This window comes from Xenopus tropicalis, chromosome 8 (assembly GCF_000004195.4).
Source record: "Xenopus tropicalis strain Nigerian chromosome 8, UCB_Xtro_10.0, whole genome shotgun sequence".
Lineage (NCBI taxonomy): Eukaryota > Metazoa > Chordata > Amphibia > Anura > Pipidae > Xenopus > Xenopus tropicalis.
In genome coordinates this window covers 59,578,518-59,605,693 of record NC_030684.2, presented here as the reverse complement: position 1 = coordinate 59,605,693, position 27,176 = coordinate 59,578,518, and the positions used below count along the sequence as shown (strand labels likewise).

General features: G+C 38.4%; 1 protein-coding gene across 1 annotated transcript; it reads right to left on the bottom strand.

Moving 5' to 3' along the window:
- Positions 1-332: 332 nt before the first annotated feature.
- On the bottom strand, positions 333-26,972 carry slc25a43 (solute carrier family 25 member 43). Its single transcript, XM_002934539.5, has 5 exons — positions 26,682-26,972; positions 21,663-21,904; positions 20,071-20,243; positions 3,965-4,099; positions 333-3,570 (listed from the first exon to the last, which is right to left on the bottom strand). The coding sequence occupies exons 1-5, from the start codon at positions 26,951-26,953 to the stop codon at positions 3,364-3,366; spliced, it is 1,029 nt and encodes a 342-aa protein (XP_002934585.2). The 5' UTR covers positions 26,954-26,972; the 3' UTR covers positions 333-3,363.
- Between the last annotated feature and the right edge of the window lie 204 nt (positions 26,973-27,176).

The following is a 27,176-nucleotide window of genomic DNA, read 5'->3' as shown; positions in this document are numbered from 1 at the left end:
TACATAATAAAAGAAATATTAAATCTCAGTCAGCTCCTATCAGCTTGTTGGTGTGATGTAAGATCTCTGCCAATGGGGTCACTGCCTTTTTATGCAATAATGTGGGAGAGGGGACACAATGCTTTTTTCTTCCCAATTCTGGGGTATAGGCAGTCTCACTTTCTAGGCATTTATCAGTAGCCTGTTGCTGATAACTAAGGAAGCAGTACATTCATCTTTAAATATCTCTCTCTTCTAAAATTAAATTGCGTCCTGCATAATTGACCTGGTTTCAGCCTGGTTTGTTATTTTTACATATTAGGAACAAATACTCAGATACACAAAACAAGGCATCACTTTTTAATAAAACTTTTTAATTTAATAAAGACTTTATCATTGTGTAATAAAGATACACTTTGCAGTATATAATTAGAACAAATATATAGCTATAGTTTATTACACAATACAGTTTGAAGTTCAGACCATGCTAAAGAAAATATATGTACTGGTATGGCATTATTTATCCAGAAAGCCATTATACAGAAGGTTGTAATTACATTTCCACAATGTCCCTTTTCCACTGAAGTCAATGGGAGATGGCAAAAGCAGTTTCAGCCACTTTTTTTCTAGTAGCATTAAACATATATTGTAAGGGCATTATTACATGGGATGTTTTGAACATGAAGCAAGGTCAATGCAGCGTTCAACAATGCCTGTGTGATCATGAGTTTATATAGAACTAAGTAATAGAAATACAAAAAAAAAAATTAGGTCTGTATGACAGAATATTTAGCAGCTTTCAAGAAAAAGTTTTAAAGTTATAAAGTGGCCACAAAAGCCTTTGTGCTTAAGATATTCTAAAACTACAATTATTCTTAGCATATATAAAACTATTACATAATACTATATGTAATAAAATTCCCCCTGAGATTATTACAAATAATAATTCCAGGAGAAATGAGGTAGGACACAGATGAGACTGCACACTGCTGTGCTAACTTGTAACTGGGAGCTGCCATTATAATTTTTTTGGGTGAGGATTTCCCCCCGTGAGATATCGGCAACAACCCTAGTTGCCATGAAGCGGATCGTGCTGCTGTAAAATAGATTTTGCAAAAAAAGCAATGTGCCCACTTCTACGCATCTGTATTGTTTTTTGAACCAAGATATCAAGTGTTATCCACAGATGCATGAAACTTCTTCACATAAGGGATGTACAATATAAAGCGATAACATCTGAGTGGAAGGGAATTACAAAATTAAGTGATGACTCTTGCATGATAAAGATATATTATTCTAAAAGCATTTTCACTGCATGAAAAATGCTTTAAAGGGGACATTAAGGAGGACCCCGGATGCTAGGTTGCTAAAGGGCAGAAAATCACACCCCTCAGTGCTCATTCAGAAAGCACTTTTGTGTCATGCTGCAACTCACTCTGGAGTTTTAAAAGAAGATCTGATTTCTGATACATTGTTTTCTTTAGCCTGGGAAACTGAGAAGACTATAGCAAAGGAGAAAAAGAAACTACAGTGCAAAATTAATTAACAAATAACTTTAAAATAACTAAACATTTTAATTGTAAAGTCGCTTAGGAAAAAATCATCTATCAGTTGACATTACTTTTAAAACTGTTGGATTGGTTTACCAGTACAATTATACCTGCAAAACTTTTTCTACATTGTGCCAGGGGAATACTTGGTATGGCAGACTAGGTATAAACCTAGGAAAATGTCCCTGCTATGTGAAATTACATTTATGGTCATTTTTGATGGGCCATGTCTCCAGATACCTTATTTTGCATCCTTGGAAAGGCAGAGGTTCCCAAATTGTGTGGGTAATCAACACGGCAGAGACATTTTGCAAATGTTTTCATGTTGGACTGCTAACTCCCTTGAATCCCAAAGGCCTTAAAACCTGTGTAAAAGGGTAATACAACAATGGAAGGGCTATGGGCACTGGTATGAAAGTATGTGGCCAGCCAACATTAGAGACAATGGCAAATTATGAAAATCCAAAAACTGCCTGTTAAACTAGTCAAACTTTCATGGGGTGTGTGCCTGTTAATAAATTAAATATGTAAAAGTACAATACAAAATAAATGTATAGTAGTCCTTAAGATGATGTACAAGAATCTGATTTATGAATAATCTAGAATACTGCATACTCTATCTTGCATGGCTTTGAATCCACAAGACCTGATCTTTAAAAAAAAAAAACTGGAGGGCAGAAGGAGGCTTTGGCTCTCCCTATACAAAAAATGCTATAACCCCTCAAAAATAATACATTTCATGAAATCTGGTAGAAGATACTGGATTTTGTATATCCTGGTTTGCATTCCTATTTAAATGTTTGTATCATGCCAAAGTGGTCACTGGATCCTTGGAGTATTGTTCCTAAAAAGGCACGTGTGCTGCTTCAAACTTTCAAGATCACATTGTAGTAAAGCGAATCCGTTCTTAGCAGGCTGACCCTGCTCTGATACCAAGGGATGGATTTGACATTACACACATTTCGCTTTGGCTTGCAGAGAGATTAATAGCTTTCAACAGATGATGAGAGGAACTAAATCTGACTACTGAATGCTGGAAACCTTACTGGCGAAGAGCATTCACTAGGTCAGGGATTAAAAAAAAAAATGAAGGCTGCACAGCTGTTGCTGTACTCAAGCCATAGGGTGTTGTACACAAGCAAGTGAGCACTGTACTAGGCCCTTACTTCCAGGATCTGTTACTTTACACCAGATCCACTTTACTTCACAGGGATGAAACACAACAAAACAAAAAAAAATCAAATCCAAAGAATTTAAACATGTGTTTCTAAACATAAAACAAAGATCCTGTAACACATTTTATATAATATTAAAGGGGATCATGGCTATTAGTTTCAACACTTAAGCACATACAGTACATACACAAACTTTATACTGTATGTATCAACCTGAGGCATCTTAAGCATTATTCAATGTTTTTGCACTAGCTGCACATAGTCTATATAACAGACCAATCATCCCAAAGGAAGATCATGCAGATATTAGTGTTATATGTTATAACAGTTACATGAATGGAAGGCCAGATTGTAGTTATCCTGTTGATCAGCCCACTAGCTGCACAACTGTATCATTTAAATATAATATGGGCAACCGTGGGGACTATGCAATTCTAGGCCGACTCATTACCTACCAGTGCCGAATGTGGCCATCATTCAGTTTGATTTTCCAGGTCATTTGACTATTATGAGATTACAACAGAGTTTAATCACCCAAACCAGTGGTGGTTTTCACGGCAGCACTTTACAAGCAAAGTTGGTTCTAAACACAGCTAGAAACTGTTGATCTGTGGCCTGCTTTCGGCATATGTCTTCTCCTGTAACATTTTTGTCCACAATCAGCTCTTTAGTGATGGTTTTCTGGCTGCAAAGTCCTTGGCTCTTAGAAATTTGCGTAGCTCCTGCAATTCTTGAGGTCGAAGACTCTGGTCTACACCAGGGGTTAGCTGGTAACCCAGGGGAGATATAATATAACCATTCTGATACAGACAAAACCTCTTGCAACATTCATATGTGCTGAACATCAGACCAAAATAGGGCACCACCTAGAATAAAAGAATAAAGTGGTGGGTAATAAAACATACATTGTATTTGTACTTGTTATTACTCGGTGGTTTCTTTCATGGCTCTGAATTGTGCACCACAAGCAAATATATTTAAGATTCTAAAGGACATTATCATTCAATAAAATTCTCTAAAATTTCAAACATTTTGTGGTACAAAGGCCCAAATTGGTAGTTGGAGGTTCAGCGTAAAGGTTATATTATCACTCCAAAATATACGTCTCACATTTTTACAAGTAGTTTACCTAAAGTGTGGATTTGTGCCAATGTATTTTTGGGCACCACTGCCCTCTTTTTTTTTCAAGGATGCATAGATAAAAATCCTTCGTCCTATACATTGTTTGAATTACACAAAAGCAATAGATAGTTTAGATACCTTTAGGATGTTGGCAGTAAGACCATTCCAAAGACTCAGCACTCCCTTTGTCTTTACAATTTGCCTAAAACAATTGAGCATCCCATTAAAATGGACATCAACTCCACCACAGTGAGGAAGAAACTGGCTTTGTGCCTAATTTGAAGACAATGACATCAATTAAGGATAATTCACAATATTTACAAACAGTATGAAACCATCATGTACATTGAGCACTGTTGCTAAAACAATTGTGTCAAGCACATTCTTAAATAGGCCACGCTGGACCTATCCTGTCTCGCTTCTACTGCTTACCTCCAGAATCTTAGAACGTATTGTGTTCTCCCGTATTACTAATTTTCTAACTTCCATAACCTGTTGGAGTCTCTGCAATCTGGTTTCCGGCCTGCGCACTCAACGGAGACTGCATTGTGCAGAGTTACAAATGAGCCTCAGGTTGCCAAAGCCACTTCTCTATACTAATACTCCTCAACCTATCAGCTGCATTTGATACAGTCAACCACTCCCTTCTGATGCAAATTTTGCATTCAATTGGTATTGGACCATCGGTCGCACGAAAGATCGTTCAATCCGCCACTAACCGTTCAGGGCTGAAATGGCAGATAAGGAGGTAGAAACAATAGGATTTCTACCTCCTTCTGCCGATTCAGCCCTGAAGGCAGATTTTGCTCAGGCGCCTTCTATGGCGCCCGATCAAAATCTTTTAACCTGGCCGATCGGCGAGACGACCGATATCAGCAGCCTCCTGCGATAACGGTCAACTCGCCGACTTGCCATACACGCACTGAATATCGTACGAAACGAGGTTTCGTACGATATTATTGGTGCGTGTATGGCCAGCTTAATGCTAACAAAACCTTATCTCCAGTTCCACTTAATGTAGGGGTACTGCAAGGCTCTGTACTTGGGCCGTTGTTATTCTCTCTCTACACACTGTCTTTGGAAGATCTCATCCACTTATTTAGCTTCAGATATCATCTGCATGCTGATGATATCCAAATCATTGGCTGTTGGGGGGTGATATCACTCCAACTTGCAGCACAGCAGCAAAGAGAGACTGAAGTTTATCAGAGCACAAGTCACATGGCAGTGGCACCCTGGGAAATAAAGAATATGGCTAGCCCTATGGGAAAATTCAAAATTAAATAAAAAAAAAATGGGTTTGCACTTTTATAAAATCTGCTGGAGAAGCTCTTTTGATTGATGGGGTTTGATAAAAACATGTTTTCCCATGACAGTATTCCTTTAAAATGTAACTCTGCAAAAGCAGCAGATAACAAAAACTTTTAAAACTTTTTCCAGGATATTGAACTCAAAAGGTAATAAAATAAAATCAGATCTTTCAATTTAAAACTGGTTTACATGTTTTTAGTGCTTTGTCAAAATGAATGATATATGTCCCCTTCAATGCCATTATACCTAATAATTTTAAGATATTTACATGGTGCTTGGTGATGTACAGCTGGATATTTTACTCTGATTAAAAAGCAGACAAAAGAAAATGTATATAGTATATATTAATAGATGGCATTGGCACAGAAATACCCAAAACCATCCATCATGAGTTTAACACAAATCATCTGTATCAGCACTGACAGGAAGTTTCCGTTTAACTCAGTGACAGGTGTGGCACAAGCAGTTTCCGGTGTAGCAATGGCAGAAAATACACAGTCAAGCAAACAGCCAGGTGTTACACAAGCCTAAACGTGAAAATTAAATTAAAATCAAAGTAGTTTGCCATGTTAACTTTTAATATGCTATAGGATATTCTATTTTTCAAAAATTTCATTTAGTCTTCATTTTTCATAGTTTGAGTTACTTAGCTTGCCCGTCCCAGCTTTCAAATGGGGGTCACCTAAAGGTGTATCTTTGCACCCTATCCACTGCATTGCACCAAAGACCTGTGATGTATTCATGAGGGCAGGATGGATACCCAGTAGCATGTGCATCATTCAGACACACACATTTAGGAGTACCAACAGACACAAGATGCAGAATTTAGCAAATCCCCCAGATGTAACTGCTCAGTGGATCAGTCTTTGCAGACGTTTCTGGAATTTTAGAGATGGGGGGGAAGGTGACCACTTCTGTCTTATAAAATATTATCTTAAGATAGTGCTGGGGCATCCAAGTAGTAATGGCTGTCTAACAATGTGGGACCTTGATTAAACAATCTGGTTTTGAGTTGAGAGGAGATTGTATCTTCATGGTAGAGTTGAAATAGGGGTTAATGGAATGGAATACTCGGCTAAGGGAAAAAGTATACAATGAGACTAACAAAGTACCAAGGCCAAATCCTTGAGAAACCCCTATGAAGTGAAACATTAGTAAGAATATGATACTCAATTATAGGTAGCTAAACGAAAAGCTACTTAAAAAGGTAGGAGGAAAAACAGGGTGGTGACACAAAGGCCAAAAGAAGGGTGAGACTAAAGAAGAAGATGATAATCAACAGCCTTAAAAGTTGCACAATCACAGGAGATGATCGATAGCCTTAAAGTTGCACAATGACATTTGTTAAAGAGCTACAGGGTTCATCTTAAGTAGGGGACATAGGTGAGATTGCAGGGCAACTGCCACTAAGGATGCAATCTGAATTGTTTTGTTGCCAAAATCAAACTTTTGCTTGAGAAACGTTGCAGAGACCAAAAAGCATTGATAGTTCCATGTGAAATTATACCAATCTGCTGGCTGCTCTCAGTTAGCAGAGCTGCCCTTGCTGCTAGATATGCTTCCAGAATGCCAATCAGCCAGAGATATAAATCCACTGGCCAGTTGATTAACTCTTTTACTGCCAAGCACGTATCTCATACGTGCTGGCAGTAAAAGGGCTTAAACGCCAACGACGTGTCTCATACCTCGTTGCCGCCGCTGCAGAGAGCTTCTAACAATGACAGCCCCCCTGGGCAATGTGCCAGGGGGGCTGTCATGAGGGTCCTGCGATCAATCGCGTCTGCTGCTTCCTGCTTCCTCCCTCTCCCCCAGCGCCGGCCCAAATGATCATTGAGCGATCGGGTCTTCAGGAACAGGTAAGGACTTTTTTTTTCTCTTGCATTTACACACTATTACACACTTAGACACACATTTACATACATTTATACACACTTACAGCACACATTTTAGCATTTTTTTATTTTTTTTTTGTTTTTTTTTTCATTTTTCACACTTTTATACACTTATTTACACTCATATACACACTTACACACTATCACACAACTTTTACACATGTACACACATGTATACACAAACACTTTGGTTTTTTTTTTGTTTTGCTTTTTTGTTTTTTTTCATTTTACCACTTTGTTTTTATTTTCTTTTACCTAAAAACTGTTTATTTTGCGTAACTATTGGATCAGATATTCTGGCCACTAATTACACTGTCATGTAACTTATTTTGTTGTTTCACTGATTTGCACAATTTTTGTGGTTGTATCACATTTTATCCCTCTATAAGTGTTCCTGATATGTTTTTAGCGTAGCTTTGCCAGGTGTAACTTTGGTGTACAAAAATAACTTTACCTATTTTGAATTCATCAGAATGTGTACTTTCCAAAAATATATGGTTTTCTGGGGGTCACTGCATAGTTAGGGGGGTTACTGCACATAATACACTGACAGGGGGCTCTGTGTGCAAAAGCTGAGCTGGCAGGCGAGAAATCCTTATGCGCTATTTTCATTTTGGGTTCAGTACATACCGCAGACTTTGGTATATCTATGCATATTGGGTATCAAACTGTTCAGTAGACCTCTGGTTTTCCTATTTGGGGTGACTTGCCTTTGTACGCAAGAAATTGTGTGAGATAAATGCGGCAAATTGCAACATTTTTAGGCGATTTTCTGAAATGTCATAAAAACCGATAACTTTAGGAAAGCTTTGCGGCTTGGTACTTTGGTGTAGAAAGGACTCTTTACCCTTGTTGGATTTGTCAGAATGTGTACTTTCCAAAAATATATGGTTTTGTGGGGGTCTCTGTATAGTTAGGAAAGCTTTGCGGCTTGGTACTTTGGTGTAGAAAGGACTCTTTACCCTTGTTGGATTTGTCAGAATGTGTACTTTCCAAAAATATATGGTTTTTTGGGGGTCTCTGTATAGTTAGGGGAAGTTTTGGCACATAATACACTGACAGGGGGCTCTGTGTGCAAAAGCTGAGCTGGCAGGCGAGAAATCCTTATGCGCTATTTTCATTTTGGGGTCAGTACATACCGCAGACTTTGGTATATCTATGCATATTGGGCATCAAACTGTTCAGTAGACCTCTGGTGTTCCTATTTGGGGTGACTTGCCTTTGTACGCAAGAAATTGTGTGAGATAAATGCGGCAAATTGCAACATTTTTAGACGATTTTCTGAAATGTCATAAAAAACAATAACTTTAGGAAAGCTCTGCAGATTGGTACTTTGGTGTAGAAAGGACTCTTTACCCTTGTTGGATTTGTCAGAATGTGTACTTTCCAAAAATATATGGTTTTGTGGGGGATCTGTATAGTTAGGGGAAGTTTTGGCACATAATACACTGACAGGGGGCTCTGTGTGCAAAAGCTGAGCTGGCAGGCGAGAAATCCTTATGCGCTATTTTCATTTTGGGTTCAGTACATACCGCAGACATTGGTATATCTATGCATATTGGGCATCAAACTGTTCAGTAGGCCTCTGGTGTTCCTATTTGGGGTGACTTGCCTTTGTACGCAAGAAATTGTGTGAGATAAATGCGGCAAATTGCAACATTTTTAGGCGATTTTCTGAAATGTCATAAAAACCAATAACTTTAGGAAAGCTCTGCAGATTGGTACTTTGGTGTAGAAAGGACTCTTTACCCTTGTTGGATTTGTCAGAATGTGTACTTTCCAAAAATATATGGTTTTGTGGGGGTCACTGTATAGTTAGGGGAAGTTTTGGCACATAATACACTGACAGGGGGCTCTGTGTGCAAAAGCTGAGCTGGCAGGCGAGAAATCCTTATGCGCTATTTTCATTTTGGGTTCAGTACATACCGCAGACTTTGGTATATCTATGCATATTGGGCCTCAAACTGTTCAGTAGGCCTCTGGTGTTCCTTTTTGGGGTGATTTGTCTTTATCTGATCTTTATCAAGAAATTGTGAGAGAAAAATGCGGCAAATTGCAACATTTTTATGCGATTTTCGAAATGTCATATAAATCTGCAAACTTAGGAAAGCTTTACAGCTTGGTACTTTGTAGCAAGAAGAAATATTTACCCATTATAGATTCGGGGGGATGTGTACTTTCCAAAAATATATGGCTTTCTGGGGTGAATGTACTTTTTTTGTAGCATTATCCCACATAAAGGATGTAAATGTGTTGATTTTGCAGGAGCTGAAATGATAGATCATATGGGGGTATGTTCCCATTGGGGCCCCTACATGCCACATACTTAGGTAAACCTATACATATTGGGCATCAAACTGTTCAGTGGACCCCTGGCATTCAAATTTAGGGTGTTTTATCTTGGTACCTAACACTATGTGGGAGATAAGATGCTGCAAAATGGAAGCTTTGAGGGGATTTTTGGAAATGTCATCAAAATTGCTAACTTTAGAAAAGCTGTGCGGCTTGGTACTTTGGAGTAGAAAGACATGGGTACCCATTTTAGATTCGGGGGAATGTGTACTTTCCAAAAATATATGACTTTCTGGGGTGAGTGTACTTTTTTGTAGCTTTATCCCACATATAATGATGTAAATGTGTTGATTTTGCAGGAGCTGAAATGACAGAAATGACAGTATATATGGGGGTATGTTCACATTGGGGCCCCTACATGCCACATACTTAGGTAAACCTATACATATTGGGCATCAAACTGTTCAGTGGACCCCTGGCGTTCAAATTCAGGGTGTTTTATCTTGGTACCTAATGCTATGTGGGAGATAAGATGCTGCAAAGTGGAAGCTTTGAGGGGATTTTTGGAAATGTCATCAAAATTGCTAACTTTAGAAAAGCTGTGCGGCTTGGTACTTTGGAGTAGAAAGACATGGGTACCCATTTTAGATTCGGGGGAATGTGTACTTTTCAAAAATATATGACTTTCTGGGGTAAGCGTACTTTTTTGTAGCTTTATCCCACATATAATGATGTAAATGTGTTGATTTTGCAGAAGCTGAAATGACAGTTCATATGGGGTATGTTCACATGGGGGCCCCTACATGCCACATACTTAAGGTGGCCATACACGTGGCGATCTAACGATGTTTCGTACGACCATCGGTCGAACGAAACATCGTAAGGTCCGCCACACACCATTCAGGGCTGAATCGGCAGGTAAGGAGGTAGAAACAATAGGATTTCTACCTCCTTCTGCCGATTCAGATCTGAAGGGAGAATTTTGGTCAGGCGCCTTCTATGGCGCCCGATCAAAATTTTCCAACTGGTCCGATCGGTGAGTCGTCCGATATCAGCAGGTTCCTGCGATATCGGTCGACTCGCCGACATACCATACACGCACCGATTATCGTACGAAACAAGGTTTCGTACGATAATATCGGTGCGTGTATGGCCACCTTTAGGTAAACCTATACATATTGGGCATCAAACTGTTCAGTGGACCCCAGGCATTCATATTTAGGGTGTTTTATTTGGTTACTTTATGACCTGTAGGAGATAAGATACTATAGACTGGAAGCTTTGAAGCGATTTTTAAAAAAAATCACAAATTTTGATAAAAACCAATAACTTTAGGAAAGCATTGCGACTTGATAGTTTGGAGTAGACAGACAGTTGTGCCTATTCTGTATTCCCCAGAATCTGTTCTTTCCAAAAATGTACAATTTTCTGGGATAAACCTTCTGTTTCTGGAATTTTGGCCTTGAAATCCAAAGTATGCAGTTTTTTTGGAGCAGTGCTTTGGGAATTTGGTAATGTACTGCTGGGAGTTTTTGACCTATACAAGTGAGAAATCTCCATAAAACTATATATATTTGGTATTGGCACGTTCAGGAGACATGGGACTTTCCAAATCAGTTGTATATTCGTGCATAAAATAATTTTTGTTTCTAGTATGTGTGATTATATTATGGAAAATTTGATTTTTTTTGCATTTTTAGACATTTAGAAGCCTATATCTTGTTACAGAATTGGAATTACACAAAAATTCTACCATATTTTGAAAGCTTAGGTTGTTCTGAAAAAAACGATATATTGTTTTCCTTGGTAAACTAAAAGTCCCCCCGAGGAAAGGCCCCTAAAGTGAAACAGTGCAAAATGTTCAAAAACTGTCTGGCAATACAAGTTCCGCTTTGACCAAAATGGCTGGCAGTAAAAGGGTTAAATTCCAATACAGAAAAACAAAGTTTAGTTATGGTTAACTGCAAATATGTTTTATTTATTGACCCCAAATATTTTGTCTGTAGGTGAACTTTTGTTCTAAATAAAAAAGTGGTAATATCAGCTGACTAATCATAGATGATAAATAAGTTCATTTAAATATTCAAAAAAGCAACATGATGTTAACATATGACAAATTTTGTGCAGGAAAAGCCTGAAATATCTCCTTACATTATTAATCACACCCTAGACTGGTTAAACCTGTTTTTAAGCATTAGCAATGTAAAAGGATAAGAATAGCCTTAGGTAAGATTTCATATGGCCCAGTGCTCGCACATTTTATTGCACAGAAATGTGCGTGCCTCTCATTGCCAATAGCACCTTCAAAACGATGGCACACATGGCAGTTTGGTTTCATTGCACACTTTTTTGCCCGACCTGACCTCTGTTCAGTTAAAATGAACTTTCAGTATGATGTAGACAGTGGTAATTTAAGAAAACTTGCAGTTGCATTAATTTTTATTTTTTGTGTTTTTAAAAATGATTTATACAGGTATGGGATCCGTTATCCGGAAACCCGATATCCAGAAAGCTCCGAATTATGGAAAGCCTGTCTCCCATAGACTCCATTTTAATCAAATAATCAAAATTTTTAAAACGGATTTCCCTTTTCTCTGTAAATATAAAACAGTGCTTTGTATTTGATCCCAACTAAGATATAATTAATCCTTACTGGATGTAAAATAATCCTATTGGGTTTCATTTATGTTTTATTGATTTCTTAGTAGACTTAAAGTATGAAGATCCAAATTAAGGAAAGACCCCTTATCCGGAATACCATTGGTCCCGAGCATTCTGGATAACGGGTCCTATACCTGTATTTATTTTTACTGTGAAATTTTCTGACCCTGAATTTTTAACAGCTATCTGGTTGTGAGACTTAATTCCCCTACCAACCATGCAGCAGTCAGACTTGACAGATAAATAGCAATGGACCATTATACATACTTAAGCAATACAGAATATGAATCACAATACCATTAATATTACTGTGGAACTGTCTGTATTTAACCACAAGATGAAAATACAATATTACTCATTGTATGACATTTGTATTGCATTGCAGATGTTTGATGAGCCCGGTCGCTGCTTCCAAAGCATGCAAATTTTACCTAGAAATATATAAATGCAACACTTTTGGATCATGAATGAGGACTAGTGTAGCCTTTATGGGAAAGTTATTACAGAAAGATGCATCTCTGTGCAAAAGAACTCTTCTCTGCTTCCCCTAGCTTAACTTCCAGCTACTCAGAAAGGAACTTGCACACAAGAACATACTGTACACTTTTTTTCCCCCACAATTCTTACTGCTAGTAAAAGAAAGAACTATATTTCCTATCATATGTGGTGTACCCCCCCAAAAAAATATAATTTCATTATTTTTATTGTTGCCACAATGCATAGCTGGACAGATTATCCAAACAAATACAAAAACATGATAAAATGCCCACGTTTCCACTCTGAATATACAGTCCATACCAAAATTCAGCAACTGGCAAGGCCTGGCAGGATGCTGCTACACTTTAAATCAAAGGTCACCCTGGCTTCTTGTGTCCGCAGGTTGAAGGTTGTTTCCATATAAATGAAAGGACACATTATCTCAGGACAGCTAAAGAGCACAAAGACTGGATAAGCAAGATGTGTCACAATAAACAACTGAAAAGTTCTCCCTTAAAATTCCAAGGTAAAAGGAAGGCTGCAACAGGGCCTCCAGTCAGAGGGATAACAATAGAGAGTACAGTCCTGGTGCTTGTGGAGAGGGGGTGGGGGTGTTTAGAGGGCCATTACTTTCTGCAAGGTTTACAAAATGAGCAGGGACAACATTTTTGCTTTTGGAGCCAGTAATACATGGTAAATAAAACTGTACAACTAATGGATTATTGTGTTAGTAGTAATAATTTCAGGGGTTGACTCAAGAGGTGTGGAGGAAAGATATTTAACACCCGTTAGTAGCTTTGCTGGTGACCTGTATGAGTGTCCTTAGCGCACTGTCTGTACACGTGGAACAGGGAGGAATATACAAAACAAACACTTTGCCTTAAGCACAATGACTACAACTCTCCCCAGCAATAGAGCCACTACAAAAAAAATACAAGTTTGCGTAAATCTACATAAGAATTTTACATGTAGATTAAATATATTTTCCTTACACTGCAAACAGTACAGAAATAGGGAATAAAGTATCCCTATTGCAAATTATAAAATATAAGAAGTAACAGGGCTACTTTTTTTTCTACAATATATGAAGGTCACATGAAATGAGCACAAATTTGAACAGATGACTTTTTTCAGGTAACCTGTGTTTTTTGAATAATATAATAAGCTCCTCAAAGCAACTGGGACCAGCTGCCCCATCTATATTCTACCCCGACTCCCCAAAAATTCAGATACAGAACCAAATCTAAACATTGTTTTACATATTGCCAATTTAGGTAAATCATCAGAACTGCAGCCTCTCTTAGAAAAAAATCACTTTGCTAGTTTTAGTGAAATTGAGCAAAAACAAAAAATGAAATTCAAATGAAAAGGCTTTCTATGCACCAGTAAGAAAAATGACTTATAAATGTGATGGCAATAAAAGTGTTAAATAGTAAATTGAATCATAGCACTCCTTACTAGCAAAGAGCAGATTTCTTCCGACTGCCAGTGAAGGTCATGTTAGTAAGATACATAGCAGAGGGCTCTAGATGGAGTGTCATAAGGACCTAGTATTTCCCTGCTGGACAGCTTCCAAAATAGCAGACATACCCAGATGGCCCAGACCCTGTAATTATGTAATGTTAGAAATCCTTTCTTAGAAGTGTGTTTGTATACAGCTTTGCAGCCTGAGTTGGTTGATACAAATGTTTACATCAGTGGTGTAACTTGACTTTTCTGGGCCCCCTGCAAAAAAAATTGGGGGGCTCATTGTCTTAACATGACCCCCCTCTCACCAGGCCTGTGAACGCATGGATCAGAATGTGGACAGGGGTGCTGGGGAGGTACAGGTTGTTTCCTCGCACCTGCAAGGTCTGCTGATAATTTTACCTATAGTCTTCATATCTGTAGTCATACAGTGCCACAAGGATACACACAGCCATACAAATGTGTATCATATGGATCACACATTAACTAGTCAAGTAAGGGGGAGGAACAGAAGATAATGGCAAATATGAAACATAAGAAGCTTTTATCAGGTACACTCTTACCCATAATCCTGCTATCACTTAGTAAGGGCTGGTGCGGCCTATGGATTATACATTCTGAACAGATACTTAAACAAAAGAAAATTTATATCCTAATAAGTGAATTCGATCTTGTCAAATTGGCTTTTCACATGGTTTACCTTGAGCCACCATTTTGTGTGTTACTCACTGACCACCGGACAGGAATAATATGAAGGTAATGGCAGACTGAATGTTCTGTGGCCTGATACAGGTTACCAGCAATGTTGGCCTTTTAGTATGTTATAACATGTCCTATTCCTAGCAACTTTTCAATTGGTCTTCAATATTTACTTTTTTTTTAATTTTTATTTATTTGCTTCTCTCTTTACAGCTTTCAAATGGGGGGGGGGGGGGGTGACACTGACCCTGGGAACCAAAAAAACTATTGGTCTCTGGCACCTCAGTTTTATTGTTATTTGTTATTATTTAGACCCTCTGCTATTCATCTTCCAGTCTCTTATTCATACCACTGGCTGGTTCCTAGGGCATCTTAGCAACCAGATACTTGCTGAAATGCCAAATTGGAGAGCTGCTCAACAAAATTCCAAATAACTGAAAAACCACAAAAAAATAAAATGTTAAGACCAACTGCAATTTGTTTTAGAATATCAATATCTACATCACACTGAAAGTTAATTAATAAGTCGAAGTACCCCTTTAAACCTTTTTTTGTTGTGGCAATATATTTCTAAAACTGTATACTGCTTTAGACACTAATTCCCCTGTTTACCAAAGTGAAAATATTTTTGGGCAAAAGGTCATTCTGCACGGGTGACATTACCCTATTTGCACCAGAGCTATTATATGCATTTAAAGAAACAGTGAATGGATAATCTATAAACTGCCATTTAGCACGCGTACACATATACAAATATCCCTGTATCCAGGGCCTAAAAAAAGGGGTCGGCAGCATGTGCCCAAGGTGCAAAACTAGGGCATCACCAGGACCCTAGGCACATATTTTTACTACATTCTTTAACTCCATTCCTGGGCATACAGAAGCAGGACGGCTATTGTGGTTGGTGGTGAGTGGGTGAGTAGCAGGGAGGGAAAATAAGCCCTTGTGCCATTTTGGTAAGAGTCTAGGAACAGTCTTGGAACTTAGAAGTTAATTTGAAATGAGCACGCCCTTAGAGACAATTCAATGCCTATAAAGTGTTCCTTCAGCCTCTTTCCATTTTCTTTCAATCCAATACTGCTTTCTTTGCCACACTCTACCTGTACTTTGCCCCATATGTTTTTTTTAAATACTGCACAAAACTATCTACAAAAATGTCTGCTTCAAGCTTGGATTCATTTGCTTCTTCCCTTTGCCACTGAGATCTGTGTCTTTTCAGCTGATACTACACAACACCTACCAGCAGGCTCTCATGGGATTCTGTGAGCTGTAGTTTGTTAACAGGTGGTGTGTCACTGTTCACTATTGAACTAAATACAGGTATGGGATCCCTTATCCGGAAATCTGTTATCCAGAAAGCTCCGAATTACGGAAAAGCCATCTTCCATTGACTCCATTATAAGCAAATAATTCTAATTTTTAAAAATGATTTTCTCTGTAATTATAAAACAAAACATTGTACTTGATCCTAACTAATATATAGTTAATCCTTATTGTAGGCAAAACAAGTCTATTGGGTTTATTCAATATTTATATAATTTTTAGCAGACTTAAATTATAGTGATCCAAATTACGGAAAGATCCCTTATCCGGAAAACCCCAGGTCCCTTGCATTCTGGATAACAGGTCCCATACCTGTATCTTTAACCCCTCCCCTGTCAACAATGTCAAGTCTATGCTGTTGGCAAGGGAGTTAACAGCCTGCTGGCAAACAGATTCAGGGTTGCTAGATGGGATCTTAGACAAGGCAAGCAATGTTCCCTCTAATTTTGTTTTCGCTGCATGCACACTTTTGAAAAACTGGTGTACACAGAACAAAATCATGTGTTAATGCAAAATTCCTTGTGCGTGCCGCAATTTCTTGTGTACCTGAGCAAAAGCACACAGCTTAGAGGGAACATTGAAGGCAGGTGCTCCTTACATGGTTTTCATTGATATTTTATGAAAAAAAAACTGCATAGTTCAAGCTTATTAGACTTTGTATGGCAAAAAGTATAAAACCTTTGTGAATTTGGGCTTAACAGTTCCCTTTAAACAATTGAGATAAGTATTTATATATGAGACATTTGATTGGACAGCTGTACACAGAAAATCTCTCTCCTAAATTCAAAGGAAAGTGTAATGCTTTTTACCAAAACCGTAAATTAACTGACAATCAGGGACCTACATAATGATTTAATACACAGGAGCATACAGAGGAACGGTGAATTTAAAGATGTGAAAACATGAACCCTTCACTGTTCCTGTAACATATATTGGAGTGGGAAATGATGTAGGTAAAGTAATAGTATGTGTCCTATCATGCCTCTTCTAAATGCTGGAATGCTTGTAGAGTACTGCATGATTCTCATCTGAGTCATATGGAGCATTGTGTTATTCAAGCTCATTTATCTATTCCACATAGATTGTACAGCGCTGTGTACCCTTGTGGCACTTTATAAATAAAGTTATACATACAGTGGCTTGCAAAAGTATTCGGCCCCCTTGAACTTTTCCACATTTTGTCACATTACAGCCACAAACATGAATCAATTTTATTGGAATTCCATGTGAAAGACCAATACAAAGTGGTGTACACGTGAGAAGTGGAACGAAAATCATACATGATTCCAAACATTTTTTACAAATAAATAGCTGCAAAGTGGGGTGTGCGTAATTATTCAGCCCCCTTTGGTCTGAGTGCAGTCAGTTGCCCATAGACATTGCCTGATGAGTTCTAATGACTAAATAGAGTGCACCTGTGTGTAATCTAATGTCAGTACAAATACAGCTGCTCTGTGACGGCCTCAGAGGTTGTCTAAGAGAATATTGGGAGCAACAACACCATGAAGTCCAAAGAACACACCAGACAGGTCAGGGTTAAAGTTATTGAGAAATTTAAAGCAGGCTTGGGCTACAAAAAGATTTCCAAAGCCTTGAACATCCCACGGAGCACTGTTCAAGCGATCATTCAGAAATGGAAGGAGTATGGCACAACTGTAAACCTACCAAGACAAGGCCGTCCACCTAAACTCACAGGCCGAACAAGGAGAGCGGTGATCAGAAATGCAGCCAAGATGCCCATGGTGACTCTGGACGAGCTGCAGAGATCTACAGCTCAGGTGGGGGAATCTGTCCATAGGACAACTATTAGTCATGCACTGCACAAAGTTGGCCTTTATGGAAGAGTGGCAAGAAGAAAGCCATTGTTAACAGAAAACCATAAGAAGTCCCGTTTGCAGTTTGCCACAAGCCATGTGGGGGACACAGCAAACATGTGGAAGAAGGTGCTCTGGTCAGATGAGACCAAAATGGAACTTTTTGGCCAAAATGCAAAACGCTATGTGTGGCGGAAAACTAACACTGTACATCACTCTGAACACACCATCTCCACTGTCAAATATGGTGGTGGCACCATCATGCTCTGGGGGGGCTTCTCTTCAGCAGGGACAGGGAAGCTGGTCAGAGTTGATGGGAAGATGGATGGAGCCAAATACAGGTCAATCTTGGAAGAAAACCTCTTGGAGTCTGCAAAAGACTTGAGACTGGGGCGGAGGTTCACCTTCCAGCAGGACAACGACCCTAAACAAAAAGCCAGGGCAACAATGGAATGGTTTAAAACAAAACATATCCATGTGTTAGAATGGCCCAGTCAAAGTCCAGATCTAAATCCAATCGAGAATCTGTGGCAAGATCTGAAAACTGCTGTTCACAAACGCTGTCCATCTAATCTGACTGAGCTGGAGCTGTTTTGCAAAGAAGAATGAGCAAGGATTTCAGTCTCTAGATGTGCAAAGCTGGTAGAGACATACCCTAAAAGACTGGCAGCTGGAATTACAGCAAAAGGTGGTTCTACAAAGTATTGACTCAGGGGGCTGAATAATTACGCACACACCACTTTGCAGTTATTTATTTGTAAAAAATGTTTGGAATCATGTATGATTTTCCTTCCACTTCTCACGTGTACACCACTTTGTATTGGTCTTTCACGTGGAATTCCAATAAAATTGATTCATGTTTGTGGCTGTAATGTGACAAAATGTGGAAAAGTTCAAGGGGGCTGAATACTTTTGCAAGCCACTGTACTTACATACATACATACATACATAAGTTAAAGCCGGTCTTATGTTAATTAAAGGTATATATAACTCCCACTGACTTCAATAAGAGCCTTGCAGAAAAATGCTGTACCATTACCCTGGAACTATTATCAAAATATAATATAAGCTTCATCTAAAATAAACTTCCCTATACAAATCAATTAAGAATTATGTATGGTTTCTGAAATAATCAGTTTTCTCTAAACTATCCTCCTCACAGAAGTCTGTCTCTCTTCATTCAGAATTTTGGCATAATGTAAAAGCATTGTAAGTGTGCTACCGGTTTCATTACCTATATCTTGGAGGTACAAACAAGTTAAGCATAAATCTAACTGTCCATCTGAAGCCTGATTCCAAAAACCATGCCTTCATGTGTATGAGAGGGGGATAGTAAATAGTATCTTGATATTTTCAAAACTGTACATCATTTCTACCTGGTTATACTTGGAAAGTTATGAGATGAAACCTAAATTGCATTTTTATGATAGTTTCCCTTAAAGTATGCTAAAAAAATTATTGTACGAAGCACAAAGGTAGATTTGTTAAGAGGTTAGACTACAAAGAAAGGCCACCGAAGTAGCCCATTTACTAGCTCTTAAGAGAGTAAGATTAGCCCCAATTCTTTCCCTAGGGTGACACCTAGAGGTGAAACAGTGTTCTGCATGTTATTAAAGTTTCAAGTAAAATGGAACCTTTTAAACTATTTGTGGAGATGCTTAGGGTCCTTAAATATTAAAAGGCCCCTACAGGGCTTACTGACTAGTTACTGTTTCCCTATTAATGTTAGCCAGTATCCCACTTCCATATTCCAGCAATATTTCAAAATTAACTTGCTTTAAGTCTTATCCTTCTCCTCCCTGTTCTCCCCCTCTTTTCACTGCTACTCCCTTTTTCTTTAGTCCACATCCATTTTTTCTCCCAGCTTACACCTTGTGTATTCTCCATTTTATTTGACCACAGCCATGCTTTGCTACAGAGTTTTTCTGGAAATCCTAAAAAGGTGCCTGTCCTTTTACAATTTTTTGTAATTTTTCACTTTTTCCAGTTTTCTCTATCCCTTTTCCTTCTCCTCTAAATTATTCTTTCATCTGCTATTCTATTTCTCTCCTATTTCCACATATTCTTATCTTTCCCCTTCCTTCACCTTTGATAGATTTTTTCTCTGTCTACTTCACTTTTATGCTTCTTGGTCCCTATTATGAAGAAAAGGAACTGACTGCTATAGACTGAAACCTTTGTAAATCTATAGCTTTCAAAGTTAAAATAATAAATCTAATCAAGTGCAGAAAACAACAGTAAGTGTTACAGAAGGGTAAATATGAATATTATAGCAGTCCAGATAATTATTTATTGAAATATTGCTTACCTGCATTTTTCTTTTTACAGTTTCAAAAGGGAAGGACATAGTCTGTGCTACTGCCGCCGCCAAACAGCCATTGGCAAAATGCTGAAGGGGAGATAAGCAAACACCAGGTTCCTGCCAGATTCTATCCAAGCTAATATTCATAAAGAACAAACTTGCTGAGAAAGGTATTGCTCCTGGTTTAACAAAAAGAAGAGAAATTGATTACAGGTCTCCATTTACACAACAGCATAATAAATACAAGTTTGCTCATCATGCAGTAAAAATGGGGCTTTTCTCATTTTTACTGTGGCAGAGGTGTAGGCAGAAAATAATGTTTGTGTACTGTATTATAGCAACCCTTCATCCTTAAGAAAAACTTTTATTCCAATCAAGCAGTTACAGCATATTAAAAGTTAGGCAAGCTCAGAATATATTTTTCTGTGGTGTGTTATCCCAAACATAGGCTTCTGGAAAGAGATGCTAAAAAGCATTGGCAAGCACACACCTTCCTGTGGCCAAATCATGAAGCTGCATGGAACAGAACCTGGAACACTGATTAAAAGCACTGGCCTTTGTGGGCTTGGCTTAGCTTTAACTGCAAGGTTTGTGATGGGCTTTATCCTCTTCCAGGGAAAAGATTTTAATGTTGACTGTTATGACACTGTACAAGATTTGTTATCTCCCTTTTGTTTAAGAAGACCATACATGTACAGGTTTGGTTTGGCACAGTAGCCAACTTTAACCATATTGTCTGACTCTCTACACACGTGTCATGTCAGGGGTTGGTTTTAACCAGTGATCCCCAACCAGTGACATGTTGCTCACCAACCCCTTGGATGCTGCTCTCAGTGCCCCCAAATCAGGTAGTTAATTTTTAATTCCTGACTTGGTGGCAAATTTTGGTTGAATAAAAACAAGATTTGCTACCAAATAAAGTCTCCTGTAAGCTGATAGTGTGCATAGCCCTTATTTGGCACCTCCATGAACTTTTATGATGCTTGTGCTGATCTCCAAGTCTTTTTACATTTGACTGTGGCTCATCAGTAAGAAAGTTTGTGGACCCCTGGTGTTAACAGACCATCCTGTGATCCTGTTGGATTGCAGATTACCTGTCCCATTTTACATTTTCATCCACTGATAAGGAAGTGAAAAGGAGAAGCAGCATCTCTGTTTTTACTTCCCATTGTTCAGGCTGACACCCCAAACAGAACAGATTCTGCTCCTCCATGTGTATGGCATGTCCATTTGGCCCTGGGACTAACTGGATGGATCTTGTGGAGGGTCTGCCATTTTATGAGCATCTTAAGACACCCGAAAAGGAGGAGCAGGGACTTGTTGTGCCTCTAAAACTCTAAGGATAAAGATAGGGGTAATAAATACACTCCATACAGCCCCTATCAGATTACTGCACAAATACAGCCTTATATTTTCAAACAATTTAGGTTGTTTATAAATAATAACTGTTGTGCTTATAAAAAATACACCCATGTATATATAATAGCCTTAAATTTACACTGAAGAGAAACTTTAATTTCCTCATTAGGCGGTTTTAATACTACAGTGCAAAGCAAATCTGGACTTGGAGTAAAAATAAATACATTTGGACTTCTTACCAAGAACAGTTAGTGAAATCCCTCTATAGAGAGAGCGGAATCCTTCTTGATAATATATAGAACACAAAGCATGTATTATCCCTCTGTATGTGGGTTCTAGGCTGTTCTGAACTATTAGCCTTGTCTTGACAATATCAGTAGGATAGATAACAACTGCTGCAACCACTCCAGCCAGGCCACCTGATACTATAGCTTGCCATTTTGAAATCCGTCCCAAATCATCCATAAACAGCAAAGTAAACCTAGAACACACAACAAATTGGCAACAAGATGCATTAGTATCCATCTTGGTATGGTGACAATTGTTTCTAAAGCAACAAAATTACAAACTGTTATACATCCATACATCCTCAACAATAAGTTCTATAAGTATAAAGAAAGACTTAACTGTTAGAAAATTTCTTGACTGTTAGGACGGCTGTCCTGGGAAACTATTTGTTACAACATTATGTGGCAGGTGGAGGGGGGCTTAGTTTTCTGTTAATGTTTTGTTTGAAACAGGAAATAATGCATTTTGTTTTTTCTACAAATCAGACTTACATATATACTTTGGAATACCATAAGCAACCAATAAAATACTATCAATATCACATCAAGTTTTCTGCTTTTGCTTATACCAGAAACAGAGAGAAGATACTTTATACTAATTTATGCACTTTAGGCCTACTCACTATGTTCTTTCCGTCACAGTACATTCCCATCCCACTTCATTTTTGTTACATAAAATGGTAACAAAGTTAGTCTTTTACCAACAACCAGTTTTGAATAATGCATTCCATTTTAGCTGGCTCTTACATTCATTATTACTAACTTTCTTTCCTACTGAAATACCAGCATCATTGATAAGGTGACAGGGCAGTCTGAGAGGATTCTGTAGCAGACATCTAAAAGGAAACCCTGCTCCCACATTTTAGGACTTGTTATTTTTTTTTAATAAATCTGCCTAATAAGTGTCTGGATAATTGTTTTTGCCCCAGCTTTAGTCATGTTGGTCAAAAGGATGTGCCACTGTATGGCAAAAATTATTATTATAAATAATGAACACGCAGGCAACAGCTAAATCCCTTTGAAACATTTAATTCCACATAAAAGTGAAACAAAGTATATTTTAGGCTTCCTCCCACACGTCAAAAATCATAAAAGGCCAGTTAACTGGCTCCTGATAAAAGTAACCTTAGTTTGTGTGTACAACACTAGGGCAGCGCCACTAGGGCAGCACCACTAGGGCAGGGACTGATATGAATGGTGTAAAATATCTGTAAAATCCCAGCAAAATATGTTGGTGCTACATAAAGTAAAGAATAATGACATTACTAATGGATACATTTGTGTAAGTAGAGCAGTACAAGGGCCCCCAGTGCAGTAGTGTTTGCATGCCCTTGTCTTACACTCCCTGACCACTGTTCCCTCTAAAGTGTGCATGTCACCACACACAGAATGATGAAAAGAACTGCTGCAACTGGACAGGTTTCCACAAGAATTACACTTAAATAGGCCTTGCAGTCATTTAATCTATGTGAAATGTCAAGGTGGCTTCTAACAGCCTGTTAACCCCATTACTGGAGACCAAAGTGATTGCAACTTTATTTATTTATTTTATTTTCTCAAAACTCAAAAATAAAACTTATGGTGACTATGATTTGGTTAAATAAACCAGGCATTTCCACGGTTGTGACCAATGGAGACTTTTGATACATTGCAACCTATGTTTTCTCCTTATCTGACAAGTCAAAAAAAACTGTTAAGACAAGCTATGACACTTGTCCTCCAACACCTATGTACTACAAGGGCATGCAGGATAAGTGATCTACAGTAGAATAAAAGTTGCAGAGACTGCATTTTAGTTCACCCTACTAACATCTTTTTTTCTTTGCAGGCCATCTCCCATTTATATTCTGGTCTCTTGTTCAAACTACTGTCTGGTTGCTAGGTTAAATAAGACCCTAGTAACTAGATAATTAAATACCAAAGTGGAGAGCTGCCGAACAAAAAGCGAAATTAAAATAAACTTTTAAAATTAATACAAATTGCATATTGTGTCAGAATATCAATGTCTACATCATTCTAAAAGTCAATTTAAACACCAACTACCCCTTTAATGTAAAATTGATCAGAGAGCTATTCTAAGCACTTCTTCGTTTAACACTCTTTATTTCTTTTTAAAATATTTAGCAAAATATGTGTTGTTAATACAATGAATTTTGTAAAAACAGCATAACCTGCTGGTTAGTTTCTGACCATAATTCAATTGGGGAAAGAAAGGAATATTTCTCTGTTTAAGGAAGATGTGAGAAAATGTATCTGAAGTTTCTGATGTCTCTCCTGAAGAGAACAAATCTTTTTTTTTTTTTTATCCAACAAGTTCCTAGTCTGGATTACAGCCAGAAATTGACCAGCAGGTTGTGCTAGTGCAGGGGTGGGCAAACTACGGCCCACGGGCCACGTCCGGCCCCTTAGCCTTTATAATCTGGCCCGCCGCCGCCGCCAAGTCTCATCACGCGAGACTTGGTGTCATTGCGGGCCGGAATTAAACAGACTAAGGGGGCGTAACGCTGGCCTGGCCCTGCCCGCCCTGGCCCGGGGGCAAGTAAATGTGGCCCGTGAGCCAAAAAGTTTGCCCACCCCTGTGCTAGTGTAACAAGACTCATTATATCAGCAGTACACATTTCCTTAATGTCTTGGAATCTTGAAAAAAAGTTAGTTAATTGCACAAGTTCTTAGAATAGAACTCATCAATTTTACAATAATATTGTAAAGGTTTACCTTTATATATTCAGGACTAAAACGTCGGTTGTACATGCAATTATAATACACAATAATTTTTTCACAAAGACCCTTAGTGCTGGCTGTTTTTATTTTTTGTACAGTATACATATGATATTCCGTGCACAAGGGCATCCACAAAATAGCGATGTTTGGAGTGTGGTGCTGTCGCGTGGACTGTTATATATATATATATATATATATATATATATATGATGTTTTTAATCTTATATTGATATAAGTTTAATTGTATTTATTCACTTTTTTGTGTACACACTATAAGATCATGGCACTGTAATGTGTATATTTTTAACATGATGTATTGTACGGTTTCACGGATTTTTAATGATTGCTTTGCCGAATCACTTCACTGTACTTTAATGATTGTTTTAAAGGGGTATTAATTTTAATAGCACCAGATTTGCACTTGGAATATTTTAATGATAATTTATGGCACCGATCACTATATAGCATTCGCTGCACATTTTACTGCAGTGGTCACTTTATGGCATGTGATGTTTTAATGACAATTTATGGCACGGATCACTTTGCAGCACTAGCTACATGCTTTACTGCAATAGTCACTTTATGGCATGTGTGCAATAGACACTTTATGTGAGCACTAATTATCTAATGATAATCTATGGCACGGATCACTTTGCAGCATTGGTTACATGCTTTACTGCAATAGTCACTTTATGGCATGTGTGCACTGATGTCACTTCCTATTTTCTGGTTCACTATGGATAAATAGAACATGGGGTTGGTTAGCATGGTTGCCTTGAGAAAGGTCCCGATGGGGACCGAAACGTAACGTTGGCTGTTCATGCGTTTTTAATACACAATTGATTGTTTTTGGAATATAACTCGGTGTTGCTGGTCTTTTTTGGATATATATATATATATATATATATATATATATATATATATATATATATACACACACATGAAGACTGATAGATGCAGCAAGAAGAGGATCTGCACTCACAGGACTTATGAAGAAAAAACGTGTTTATTCAAGCAGACTAGTCTTTTTTTCTTTATAAGTCCTGTGAGTGGCCCGTGGGCACCAATCCGCAAGGGGCAGTTGGATGTCTGGTGCCTACAAAGTACCAGACCAAAATACAGCTCTGTTCATAACACAGTGTTGGTTGATGTGGTTGGCGGTTGTTGTTTTGGCAAGACAAGTTCTAAATTCTATACACAGTGGGTATGTAATAGAGAAAGCGCTATTTTGTACAAATGTTAGTTTTTTAAATGGATATTATGCAATTAATTTTACCTGAAGTATTTCACATAATGCATTTAACAGCTTAGCATAAAGTATGCAGCATTGTATTTTATTTGTAAAACTACAGATTAGGGATTCCCTGTCTTTTTCCCCATTTAAAATTTTTGTAGTACTAGGAGGGCAGAATTATATGTTGTGCTCTTTTGAAATACTAACTAAAAATACAAGAGGGAACAGCTTGCACCCTAGCTGGCTGGGTAACCAACACTGCTGGTGCAGAATTTCATCCTGAACGAGTGACGTTCATCTCAGCTGACCCAATTCATATCTGGATTGGAAGACGGGGAGGTGTTCCGAGTTATGTTCCCTCCCTTTCTTGTGCACAGTTAACCTACAGTAACCCAGAAGGAAACCAAGACAGAAACAAACAATAGTCATATTAAGAAATACCCAGTTTAGTATATTTTCAATTTAATGCTTCACTGTTTATTTCCTCTGTGAATACAAAAACATTTGTAACATTAAAACGTTAATGTTCCTTTATATTTAAAGGGGAAGTTCTCCTAAAAACCTATTTTATAATGAAAAAGAATAATTCTAAGCAACTTTTCAAGTATACATTAATTACAAACCTCCAGCAGTTTTAAAGTCACCCGTAAATGTAACTGCAATAAAAAGCAGAATGTGTCTGGCAGTTTATATTCGCAGCACTAGTGGTTCTAACTCCAGAAACAAGGTAGCAGAAGGCAGTTCTCAGTATTGTCTATGGTGGGGGATTTTCTGGCACTTAGTCACCATGACAAGTAGCTGCTACTAAGTAGCTCCATGTGTCTTCACCCTAAAAAGTAAAACTCACTTCTGCAGCACTAGAACCAGGAAACAGAATAAACAATTGTTGCTTTTATTTGCAATGGCACAGTTAACTTTAACCCCTTGAAGTCTTGCAGTTAATATACCTAGGAAAGTGCTTCTCGGGTGGAGATCCCATTTTATAGAAGACCAGGAGCAGGCGAGGCGCTACTTACCTGCGATAGGCGGCCAGCTGCACAGCACTGTAGGGAAAGAGGCGCACACAGGCAGTGAGGTTACCTTTCCACAAAGCTCGCACACCTTCCGCCTTACACAGCAGCTTGAAAGTGCCGGCGAAACCCTGTTTGGTGTGGAAAGTGCCCACTTGGCTAAGAATCTTCACTACATCCAGGGGAGCAGTGAGTGTCCGGCTCGCCACCCCAGCTATCCCTCCACAGAGGGTGCTCTGCCAGGGCGTGAGGCGAGTATCCCTCTTAAGGCTCGCCATATATCAGAGTTCACTTCATCCTATAATATACAAGTGACAGTACGGTCACTGCCCTTATTTCCCCATTTAAGGGGAGTCACTCTCTAGGAAGAAAGCCAAGGAAACTCTTTCAGTACCATTGCACTGCCGCTACACTGCCTTGGCAAGTCAGGCATCACTGCTCGCTTCTAATTGGCTGACTGCTGCTCCTCTGACTGAAACATCACAATAAAGGCCACCTACC

What these genes read in the sequence shown, in the direction of transcription:
- slc25a43 (XM_002934539.5), bottom strand. Translation starts at nt 26,953, where the DNA reads ATGGCGAGCCTTAAGAGGGATACTCGCCTCACGCCCTGGCAGAGCACC. An exon ending in CAGCTGGCCGCCTATCGCAG is followed by an intron (nt 21,905 to 26,681) that starts GTAAGTAGCGCC and finishes TGTGTGTTCTAG; the next exon opens with GTTTACTTTGCTGTTTATGG. An exon ending in CTGTAAAAAGAAAAATGCAG is followed by an intron (nt 4,100 to 20,070) that starts GTAAGCAATATT and finishes TCTTCAAATTAG; the next exon opens with GCACAAAGCCAGTTTCTTCC.